The following is an 11,101-nucleotide window of genomic DNA, read 5'->3' as shown; positions in this document are numbered from 1 at the left end:
ACTTCTCCTAATCTCGACTTGATCAACGTCACACCGAGCGGCTCCTCGACATGGGTTCCCCTTGTGACGAGGATCGTCCAGTCTCGCACTGGTCGGTGTCTACTCTTTCGTTGCACTCTCAGTCCACTGCCATGCGTAGGACGTCGGTGTGGGGCAGGCTCTCATTTCGCCACTCTGGCCGAGACTCGACAACATCCCCACCGGACAAGTTGATGAGGCATAGCACTCCTTACTACCCCAATTCTTCCAACCGTAGCTCATTATTATCCCTTTCAGGTGCATCGTCCATCTCGAGTAACACTGGTGTAAATGGCCACGACGACGAGGTAGTTCACCTTCGCTGGCCGCGACACGCCACCTTGGCCAAACTATCCGGTCGCTCCTGTTCGGAGTTTGAACCCTTCGTCGAGTCCCAGCACGAGTCGCCGCTGCCCACGTCCTTCCACGGTTACCCCGAGTACTGCATAGGAGCCGTGGGGTCTATTCCTCCTGCCCGTCCCAAGCGCACGGCCGACACATATACCATTCGCAAGCCCACATCGTCCTTGTGAACAAACACTCCACACGTCACATTTCACGACATTATGACCCTCACACGAACCTTTATGACTCCACACTCGTATCCGGTATCCATTTACGCCTTTAACGCAATCCTTAACGCCCCCACCAAACAATTCCTACTCTACACCTTGGCCCCCGACACTCGTTTGCCAATCCACCACGCTTGACGACATTTCATGGCATTTCACGAATTTAACGCCCCCCACGCTCTTTAGTATCCACACGCAACAGCACAACGACCTACTCTTTTACGAACAACCCATGCACTTAACGGCCCAACACGGCACGCTATCTTATGAACAACACTCTGCGGCGGCCTCGCCCCTCGGTGGCTGTAACATACCTTTCAGGATGTTTCTGTCGTTGGATGCACAGGCTGGCTTGACGACCCAGACAGGGGGATATAGCGGATAATCATTCACCCTAATAACCGGTCCATGAAACATAGTGAAACACTAATAGACTCAGTTCTGGCGCTACCTGTATAGTACGGGACCGAACTGGCCTCTCACGAGGCCAGCGGTTCGAACCTCAGTTGCAAGTATTTCTGGGGCGCGTTCAAGTCTCTCTCTCTTCTTATTATTAGGTGCGCAATTTACCACCTCTGGCCTCTGGGATTTGCATCATTTGTCCCCTTCTTAATGGTACATGCTGTCCCCTTCCCCACCCACCAGTTTTGCCAAGCCAGAGCTCCAGAGCCTTTGGCACCGGCTGTGCAGATGCCATCGCACCTCGAGGTGCGAATTGGAACAGGATTATACATTTACGTGCCTGGCCAATTTTATTAGAAGTCCGTTTCAAATCACGGCGGCGGCAATTTCCGTAAAGTTGGGCCCCGCCCGTCAACAGGACAACAGTGATCTCTCGTTCTCTCATACACACATACTCCACCCGACATGACCGACCCACCGGCCTTCCTCTCGTTCCCGGAAATCCTTGGAGGTGGCGGCGGCACCGACGCCGGCTCTTCCAAGGCGGTCCCGTCGTTCTCCTCGTTCCCGGATGTCGACTTGGGCGAGGGGAGCCGGTCCAAGGCGAGCAAGGACAAGGCCCGCTCCAGCGACGACCGTGAGCGCCGAGGTTCGCGAGATGTCGCCGGGAAGAAGTCTCGCGAGAGGTCACCCGAGAGAGCTGGTAACCGCGGTGACCGCGAACGTGACCGTGACCGCGATCGCGATCGCGCAAGAGACAGGGAACGCGACCGTCGCCGGACCGACCGCGAACGTGAAGGCGAACAACGCAGGGGAAGCCATGAGCATGAGCGCGAGAAGGCCCGCGACAAGGACCGCACTCGAGACAGAGATGAACGAGACCGACGCCGGGATCGCGAGCGCAAAGACCGAGACCGATACAGGGAAGACGACCGGGACAGTGATCGGCGGCGACGCGACGACCGGGATCGCGACCGCCGTGACCGCAGCCGAGAGCGCGGCCATGGGTCAAGAAGAGACCGGGACGAGAGGGCCAAGGAAAAGGAGGAGCAGCGTGCTCGCGAGCGCAGGGCTGCTGAGGCGCTCCGGTCCGAACAGCCGGTCAAGAACGACGACGGCGCGGGGTGGTACGAAGACTCGTCCAAGTCACGGGGAGGCTACGAGGAGCCGTTCGATCCAGTAGGTTGTCGAGACGCTGTCGCTGCTAACACTCCAGACATCAGCTAAGGTGTCCTTTGTCGACACCGCGGGAGACCGCGATGTGATCCGATATGGCGCAACGTCTTCATTTGATGCACCACGGTATCGCCGCGATTTCGGTAAGCTGTCGGTCAAATGAGGTAGCTGACGGCAGGTGGACGTGTCCTTGGACTCTCCGAAGGAATGCGCATCGTCTATTCAAAGGACAGAAGTTCAAAGGGTCTTGAGATTGCTCCGTTGGGCAGGATAGCTGTAGGTGCTTTCTCGCCTGATATGCCGCTGACCTGCGAGCTTCCTCGGTACTCTGCCCGCCCTCTTCACGGTTCCTCGCTGTCACGCATCGTGCTCAGGCCCAAGACGGACGGGTCTGACTTGACCGAGTCGTTCACTCCGTTTGACACAGCTCCACGACGGGTCGCAGACGACATGCCGGCCTATCGCGCCATCACAAAGGATGACGACGGCAGCGACGAGGAGATGCTTGCCATCCAGGCTTCACTGGGACAGGTGTCCACTGTCGAGGAAGACATCAAGGCACAGACAGTCGAGAATGAACGCCACCTGAGGGCCAACCTCACCGATATCGAGCGCTGGATCAAGTACTCGACCTTGCACCTGCAGCTGTCGCCCGAAGCTTCACAATCGAGTGCGTTTGTGGACCCGGCCAAGCAGCCGACGACTCGCGCCAACGCCGAGGTCACCCTGTCCATTCTGGCCCGCGCGCTTGAGGCACACCCAGACAACTTTACCTCGCCTGAGCTGCACATTGCCTACTTGCGGGCTGCCGAGGTATTCTGGCCGTCTACCAAGGTAGCAGAGCGGTGGCAGAACGTTCTCCGAGGGCTGGCCTCGAGTCGCGTCCCGGAAGAGAACATGATGCCTCTTTACCTCGCCTATATCGAGTGGCGCGAGGGCCAGGGCTTTGGACAAGCGGACGAAGGTGGCGGTGTGGATGAGGTCGTCGAGGTATACACCGAGTGTCTTGAGAAGCTCAAAAGCGGGGAAGACGGTGAGTTGTGCTTCGCTCCCGCGACCCTAACTCTACAGTTGTCAATCATGAAGCACGGGAGGAGAACCAAGTGTATCTTTTCCTCCGCGCATGTCTGTTCCTAAAGCAGGCTGGCTATTCGGAGCGTGCGCTTGCGGTTTTCCAAGCACTGATGGAAGTGTGAGTTGGCAAACTCTGGGAATTCCTCGCTGACAACAGCACGTTCTTCAAGCCCAACCACCTCCGTCCACCGGCGCCGCCCTTCGATCGAGAACTGTGGTTTACTGGAGTGCTTCAAGAGTTTGAGGACTTTTGGGACTCGGAGGCGCCCCGCATTGGCGAGACTGGAGCCAAGGGATGGAAGGAGACACACGCTTCTACGGAGGATGCTCCGATCCCAACCTCTGAATCTACCGCAGCGACGACCAGTGCCTCGGACTCTTACATCCGTTGGCTTGAAACGGAGCGTCATGCCGAGAAGGCTTATGAGCTCCCTGGCCGCGCTACAGACCTTGACGGGCCTGAGGATGACCCGTTCCACATCATTCTCTTTGGAGATGTGTCTCCGTTCCTCTTCCCTGTGCAAACGCCAAACGCCCGCCTACAACTCATTTACGCCTTTTTCAACTTTTTGGGGCTGCCCTTCACTCCACCCGACGTGCCGACTGCCTCAGCGTCGGCTACCGACCCTCACTTGAGATGGACCATGACCGCCAATGAGTCCTTGCGAGCAGCGTTCTGGCCCCAGCGGCCCTCAAGGAAGCGTATCGCGTGGCAGACTGTCGGAGGCGAGCCCATGGAACCCGAGCAGGCCCGCTCGGCTGCCAACCCTTTCACCTGTCCCGTCAAGTCCTGGATCTCTGACCGTGGCACGCTGTTTGCCCACAACTGGTTCCGTGACCTCGACGCAATGGACCTCACGCACGTTAATGTGGATGTGGCTCGCAACGTCCTCACCATGCTTCGTCCACTTGTGCCTGACCCAACCTTTGTGCTGGCCACATTTGCGTTTGAGGCAGCGCTGTCGTCCAAAGCGTAAGTTGAATCCTTCACTCTTCAGCTGACATTCAGTGCCGTCAAGGTCGCAAAGAATGTACTCTCAGCTGACCGTGACAACCTCGCACTGTGGGACGGTTACGCTCGCCTGGAGCGTCAACGCAGCAAAGTCGGTGCCGCCCGTCAGGTCTATGTGACCGCTATCCAGGCCGCCGAGCAGCACGCTCTTCGGGACGGAGCCCAAGTCGAGGACCTGCGCCTCGACCAGAATGAACTGTGGGCAGCATGGGCCGAGATGGAATGGGAAGAAGGCGACGGGGACCGGTGCTTGGAGGTGCTCGTCATGGCAGCGGGAGCGCAGAGGGGTCGACTTGGTATGTACTCGATGATGGCCTTGCTGATGCCAGACGGATCCGCCGACCCGAACCACCAGGCTTCAACACCGCCACCGGTTGCCATGCTCAAGGCCAAGCAGGTAAGCTCGGCGACGTCGGGACATAAGCTAACACGCAGCATTACGCCGCGGTCATGTCAGACTCGCCCAGTTCCCTCACTCTGGCGACCTTGTTCGTATACCTCACGGATGGTATCGAGGCCGCCCGTGACCGTCTCGAGAACCTGATAGCCTCGCTCCCAGACGGCCACCCGCAAGCGGAGGAGACGTACCAGCTTTTGGTCAAGGTTATCCACATCCATTGCTCACGCAACCCGTCACCTGCGTCCCTGGCCCGTGATGTCTTGGAGCGTGCAATCGCCGCGTTCCCGAACAACACCGAGTTCCTCTCCCTGTATCTCTGGGGTGAGACTGGTGGACGGGTGTATGGGCGTATCCAGCGGTTAGTCACCGACCTCACAAGTGACGGCCACGGCATTGTGGCGCTCCTGTGGTCCGTCTGGGCCGAAGCGACCACCGCCGGCCGATCGTTCTGGGAAGGTGGAGGTGCAGAGCGTGTGCGCCGTGCTCTGGACCGCGGTATCAACACGTCCACCGGCAAGAGCTCGGCTGCGCTGTGGGTGCTGTATATCGAGTTTGAGACGCTCACGGAGAAGCCTGCGTCCGCCAAGGCGCTGTGCTACCGTGCCATTGCGGCCATCGGCGGCTGTAAAGGTAAGCTTCAAACGCCCGGCTGCGGCTGAAGCTGACAAACAGACCTCTACCTGCTCCCATTCTCTCCAACCCTCCGACCTCACTTTACATCGCGCGAGCTACGTGCCATGGCGGAGCTCATGGTCGAGCGGGGTATCCGAACCCGAGTGCCGACGGAGGCGTTTTGGGACGACGGAGACACTGAGGTGGAGGGCGACGAGGACGAGGACGAACATGGCGCTGGTGGTGACTACGAGTACGCGATGCTGCGCGACCGTGAGGAGCTCAAGCCATACTAGAGACCCATCATCTGTCGATGCATATCCCTCGTGAGGCGTTGCTGCCGTGTTGCCATTTTGCCCCGCTGCGGTGGTGCCACCACCCTGGGATGGCCTGGCCACGGTCGATTAGTTCGAATTCGCCACCCTGCCACGCGTCACGACGCGTTGCTTCCGTCTCCATGTCCACACGCCAGAAGCGGGTCATCCACAAGACATCTCATGTCCCATCTCTTTTGATCACTGCGCCATCCGTCTCCAATGACACGCACACAGCACTACTCACACCCCACCACCGCCTTCCCCGTCTACTGCCTCGACTGGACGGCAGACTCCACCGTCCTCCTCGGCGGCGGAGGCGGCGCGAGCCGCAGCGGTATCGCCAACAAGCTGGTATGTTGTCCTTGCCACCGCCCCAACCACCTGTGCGCAGTGCCCATGGGGCGGGATTGTGCCTCGCCCCCGTCTGTCATGTCCATCTTATCCCACACCACCACCACCACCACCATCATCCCTCGTTCCGACTACCTCTCCCATCCTCCTGCCAGTGTCGTTACTGCAGTACTGACCACCCGCCCTCCAGAAACTGTGTTCCGTCTCGGCAGATGGAACCAAGGTCGACGATGTCGCGGAGATTGCGCTGTCGAGCGAGGAGGACGCGCCCATGACGATTGCGTTGGACCGTGCCGTGCGTATCTGTCGCCTCGCTGGCGCCTAGGCGTGGAGCATCGCAACGGCACATAGCAGGAGGGTTTACTGATTGCTTCGTACAGTCTGAGCAGCTCGTGACGGGCATCAACCAGAGCAGCTCGAGCATCCAGGCGGGAACGAATGGGCAGGCCAGGGTGTACTCGTACACTGACAACGAGTGAGTCGGGGTTGGGTTGCCAGCCCTCTGTGTGAGAGGAAGCGTGGATCCACTGGGCTGGGGCTTTGTCGCAGCCGAGTCTCGCTTAGCAGCACGCTAACCACCAGACTGTCCCATGTGCGATCACAACAGACGATCCATGCCGAGTGGTCAGACGACTATCCTTACCAGGTAGGTGCCGTGACCGCCCTTTCACCCACTCGGACCTAGACTAACGTGCAGAAACTCACTGCGCTCTCCCGCGGCAAGAAGACTGCCTTTGTGGCTGTCGGCACGACGGACAACAAGGTCGCCGTCTTGCGTTTCCCTTCGCTCGAGATTGCTCTCGAGCCGTTTGCGGTGGAAGGTGGCGACCTCGTTGACCTTGACTTTGGAGGGCCATATGGTTCATGGGTGAGCTGACAAGCCCCTGAAATTCCCAGCTGACATTAGCTCGCGGTGACGACGGCGTCCAAGGTGGACGTGTACGACCTCGAGGACGGCGAAAAGCCCCACCTCGAGCTGCTGCACAGCATCTCTACCCCTTCCATTGACGGCCTGAGCCTGTCCTTCCGCTCGGCACGGTTCGCGCCCGCCGCCCAGCCCCCAGCGTCCGCCAGCAGCTGCCCGGGCATCTACGCCGTCCTCAACAGCGCGGCCCCTGCCCGCCGTGATCGCGGAAAGGCCCGCAAGGCCTTTGTGGTGCGCTTTGACGCCACGTGCGAGGAGAGCGGACCATCACAGGACAGCGAGGATGAAAAGCCGGCCAAGGTCAAGGGCGTCCAGTGGGCCGTGGGCGCCAAGCGCGAGGTCGCGTCCAAGCCCGTGACCGTGTTTGATATCAGCAGCGACGGCAAGCTCGTCGCGTTTGGATGCTCGGACCTGAGTATTGGAATGCTCGATGCGTCAACCCTTGCTGTAAGCTGACGTCCATCTCGAATGCTGTAGCTAACAGCCCACAGCCTCTCCTCAAGATCCTCCAGGCACACTCGTTCCCGCCTACGGCGCTCAAGTTCAACCCGTCCGCCACGATGCTGGTCAGCGCCAGCGCGGACAACACGATCCGGACGGTGGTCGTTCCGTCAAGCTTTGGTGGCGGTGAGTCAGCTCACTGTTCGATTGTGGCAACCAAGCTGACCCTTGTTTTTCAGCCTCGTCCTCGGCCGTCGCGATCATCCTTGCGATCCTGATCATTATCATTGCCATCCTGCTGAGTAAATAATGATCTATGATGACTATGTTACGCAAGACACTCTATGTACATCCCGGGCGTCCCAACGTATGTTACTTGTCCCTTTTGTTGCTCTGCTCTCTGCTACTGCGCGCCGCACGTCCGTCCAGTACTCTGGCGCGTGCGCGCTTTCGTTTTTTGGTATTTTTTGGATACTGTGTTTTTTACGCCCCTTTAAAAGTTGGAGATGTACTCGGCGAGGGCCTTGACCGACTCGAGGGTGACGGCGTTGTAGAGGGAAGCACGGATGCCGCCGACGGAGCGGTGGCCCTTGAGCTGGCGGAAGCCGAGGGCCTCGGCGCCGTCGAGGAAGGCCTTCTCCTTGCCCTCGCCGACAATCTCGAACGTAATGTTCATCCACGAGCGCGCGAGCTTTTCGCGCACGACGCAGCGGACAGTGCCCTTTGCCTCTGCGGCGTCGAGGGCGGCGTACAGCGTCTCGGCCTTGGCGCGGTTGGTGGCCTCGATGCCCTTCATGCCGTCGCGCTCGGCAACAAGGTACTCGAGGACGAGGGCCGAGACGTAGATGGGGAACGTGGGCGGGGTGTTGTACAGCGAGCCGTTGTCGGCAAGGGTCTTGTACTCGCTCTGGATGGGGACGGCGGGAATGTTGCCGAGCTTCATGGCCTCGGTGGTGTCGACGAGCAGGTCGTTGCGGACAATGACGACGGTGACGCCCGAGGGGCCGAGGTTCTTCTGCGCGCCGGCGACGATTATGGCGTGCTTGTCAAAGTTGGCGATGGGACGCGAGACAAACGACGACGAATAGTCGGCGACAACGGGCACACCGGCGGGCACCTTGTCAAAGGGGAAGGAGAACTCGGACGGCGCGTCGGCGGCAGGGAACTCGGTGCCGTTGATGGTCTCGTTCTCGCAGTAGTAGACGTACGCGGCGTCGGCGGAGAAGTCGTACTCGTCCTGCTTGGGGAGAGTGGTAAACTTGGACGGCTTGGCAGTGGCAGCGATACGGGGAGCGGCAAACGGCTGCGCACCGGGGGCGGGGGGAAGGGCAAGGCGCTGAGCCTCGGCGTAGGCCTTGGACGACCACGAGCCGGTCACGACATAGTCGATGGTGGGGACAGCGTACTCCTTGTCGTCCTTGTGCTGGATACGGCGCGCAGCGAGGATGTTAAGCATGACGCTGGCAAACTGAGTAGTGCCGCCACCCTGCGCGAAGAGGATCGAGTAGTTGTCGGGAACGCCGTAGAGCTTGCGGAGGTTGGCTGTCGGTTGTTAGCGTAGCCCGAGAAGACGAGGAGCTTACCCTCGGCGCCCTCGATGATGCCCTTGAACTCCTTGCTACGGTGCGAAAGCTCGCACACGCCCATGCCGGTGCCGTTGTAGTTGAGGAGGCCGACGGCGGCCTTCTCGAGGACGGGGGTGGGGAGCGGCGACGGGCCAGCCGCAAAGTTGTGAACCTGCTCGCGAGCAAAGGACATTGTGATATGAGTGTGGGTAGGGTGGATGAGGGAGGAGAAGTGTTGTGGGGGTGGTAGCTCGTGTTGTATCGCCCCTTTTAAGGTATACGGCAAGAGAGAATGAATCAACAAAAGACTGTCCGAATGCTGGAGTCAAGAAGTCGGAAGGGGAGTTAAACAACGATGTCGTGCTTCTGCCAATGACTCACAATCGCGCATCGCTGTCGTCGTCGATCGTGGGAGAATTCCGAACAGCGCAGAAAACACGGAGATGGATGTCCGTGGAATCGACCAGCCGAGAGTGGAGGCGACGGGTTTCTTGCACGACCCCAGGTGCGATCCTCCCGACTTTTACCTGTCATCCACAACAACAATGAACTTTGGCGGCCTCAAGGCAGTCGCCGCCTCGCGGCAGCCGGCAGACGACCCGCTCAAGGACAACGAGCCCGCTGCCGCCGCGATGGCAGGACACATTGACGCGGGACCGAGCTCTGCAGCGTCTTCGTCAGCGTCGTCGTCGGCGGCTGGTGCGCTGCCTTCCTCGTCGGCGGCACCTGAGGGCGAGTCTCTCATCGATCAGATCATGAAGTCCAAGTAGGTATCGTGGACAGCTTCCCAAAGTACCTCCTCAATCTGACCATCCCCCTCAGCCCAATCTTTGGCGCCGGTGTCGGCCTTGCGGCGCTCGGCGTGGCAGCCACCACCCTCCGCCGTGGCGTCAAGCAGGCTGCACACCTCGCCCGGCGACGCATGCTCATCTCCCTCGAGATCCCTTGCAAGGACCCTTCGTACCCGTGGTTTCTCGAATGGATGGCCGCGCAGACCGAGGCGGCCAAGAGCGTGCCCCTCGCTGACCGCGGCTTGATGGGTGCGCTGCGCGGCAAGGTGCCCCAGATCCCCAGCCACGAGCTTGCGGTCGAGACGACGGTCAAGAAGCATGAGAACGGCAGTTCCGAGGCGCTGTTTAACCTCATCCCGGGACCTGGTACCCATTTCTTCAACTACAAGGGCCATTGGTTCCAGGTCCGCCGCGACCGCGACGGCAAGCTCATGGACATGGTCTCGGGCACGCCCTGGGAGACGGTCACGATCACTGGTCTGTCGTCGTCGCGTTCCGTCTTCCCCGAACTGCTTGCCGAGGCCCGCGAGCGCGCTGAGGAAGGCACAGAGGGCAAGACCAAAGTGTACATTGCTCGCGGCTTCCAGTGGGAGCAGTTTGGCAAGCCGCGCTCCCGCCGGCCGATGGGTTCCGTGGTCCTCGCCGACGGCGTGACGGAACGCATCGAGGCGGACCTCAAGGGCTTTATTGCGCGTCGCAAGTGGTATGCCGAGCGCGGTATCCCGTACCGTCGCGGCTACATGCTGCACGGCCCGCCCGGATCGGGCAAGACGAGTTTTATCCAGTCCCTTGCCGGATCACTCGGTTACGACATTTGCCTCCTCAACCTTGTCGAACGCGGTCTGTCCGACGACAAGCTGCACCACCTCCTGGGTCTTGTGCCCGAGCGGTGTATTGTGCTGCTCGAGGATGTCGACTCGGCATTCAACAAGCGCGTCAAGACTGAGGCCGACGGGTTCCAGAACGGCGTGACATTCTCGGGTCTCCTCAACGCCCTCGACGGCGTGACCTCGTCTGAAGAACGCATCATCTTCATGACTACAAACCACCTCGAGCGCCTGGACCCGGCCCTCATCCGTCCTGGCCGCGTCGACTTTAACGAGCTGCTGGACGACGCACACGGCGAACAGGCATACCGCCACTTTGTCAAGTTTTACGGCGGCGGCGACAACCTCGACCCTGTCCCTGGTGGTGCGGCCGAGGGCGCGCCTGCCGGTGCGACGGACGAGTCTCTCACTCCCGAGGAGATTGACGTGCTCGCGCACCAGGTGGAAGCGGTCGTGAATGAGGGTCGTAAGGAGGGCAAGTCGGTCTCGATGGCCAGCCTCCAGGGCCACTATATCCGCAATGGACCGCGTGAGAGCGTGGCGGGCGTCAAGGAGCTGTTGAAGCACAGGCCATAGACACACATCATATGCATTGTTGTACACCCCTTTCCTACACGT

General features: G+C 60.1%; 5 protein-coding genes across 5 annotated transcripts; 4 read left to right on the top strand and 1 right to left on the bottom strand.

Moving 5' to 3' along the window:
- Positions 1 to 50: 50 nt before the first annotated feature.
- EHS24_001449 (uncharacterized protein) lies at positions 51 to 551 on the top strand (the record flags this gene model as incomplete). The annotated part of the gene is made up of 1 exon (XM_028617243.1): positions 51 to 551. One exon carries the CDS (start codon positions 51 to 53, stop codon positions 549 to 551), a length of 501 nt encoding a protein of 166 aa, XP_028474550.1.
- A 906-nt stretch (positions 552 to 1,457) lies between these two features.
- Positions 1,458 to 5,562, top strand: EHS24_001448 (uncharacterized protein; the record flags this gene model as incomplete). Its single annotated transcript, XM_028617242.1, has 10 exons — positions 1,458 to 2,171; positions 2,209 to 2,311; positions 2,347 to 2,444; positions 2,484 to 3,201; positions 3,240 to 3,360; positions 3,400 to 4,215; positions 4,252 to 4,550; positions 4,584 to 4,651; positions 4,690 to 5,284; positions 5,327 to 5,562. 10 exons carry the CDS (start codon positions 1,458 to 1,460, stop codon positions 5,560 to 5,562), a joined length of 3,768 nt encoding a protein of 1,255 aa, XP_028474549.1.
- A 240-nt stretch (positions 5,563 to 5,802) lies between these two features.
- Positions 5,803 to 7,610, top strand: EHS24_001447 (uncharacterized protein; the record flags this gene model as incomplete). The annotated part of the gene is made up of 8 exons (XM_028617241.1): positions 5,803 to 5,934; positions 6,125 to 6,229; positions 6,315 to 6,409; positions 6,484 to 6,580; positions 6,632 to 6,802; positions 6,842 to 7,306; positions 7,351 to 7,486; positions 7,540 to 7,610. 8 exons carry the CDS (start codon positions 5,803 to 5,805, stop codon positions 7,608 to 7,610), a joined length of 1,272 nt encoding a protein of 423 aa, XP_028474548.1.
- Positions 7,611 to 7,793: 183 nt separating this feature from the next.
- Positions 7,794 to 9,058, bottom strand: SER1 (Phosphoserine transaminase; the record flags this gene model as incomplete). Its single annotated transcript, XM_028617240.1, has 2 exons — positions 7,794 to 8,842; positions 8,884 to 9,058. 2 exons carry the CDS (start codon positions 9,056 to 9,058, stop codon positions 7,794 to 7,796), a joined length of 1,224 nt encoding a protein of 407 aa, XP_028474547.1.
- Positions 9,059 to 9,308: 250 nt separating this feature from the next.
- EHS24_001445 (uncharacterized protein) lies at positions 9,309 to 11,059 on the top strand (the record flags this gene model as incomplete). The annotated part of the gene is made up of 2 exons (XM_028617239.1): positions 9,309 to 9,631; positions 9,688 to 11,059. 2 exons carry the CDS (start codon positions 9,309 to 9,311, stop codon positions 11,057 to 11,059), a joined length of 1,695 nt encoding a protein of 564 aa, XP_028474546.1.
- Between the last annotated feature and the right edge of the window lie 42 nt (positions 11,060 to 11,101).

Source organism: Apiotrichum porosum (assembly GCF_003942205.1).
Source record: "Apiotrichum porosum strain DSM 27194 chromosome Unknown scaffold_10, whole genome shotgun sequence".
Taxonomy (NCBI): domain Eukaryota; kingdom Fungi; phylum Basidiomycota; class Tremellomycetes; order Trichosporonales; family Trichosporonaceae; genus Apiotrichum; species Apiotrichum porosum.
This window is presented reverse-complemented; position numbering and strand designations above follow the sequence as displayed.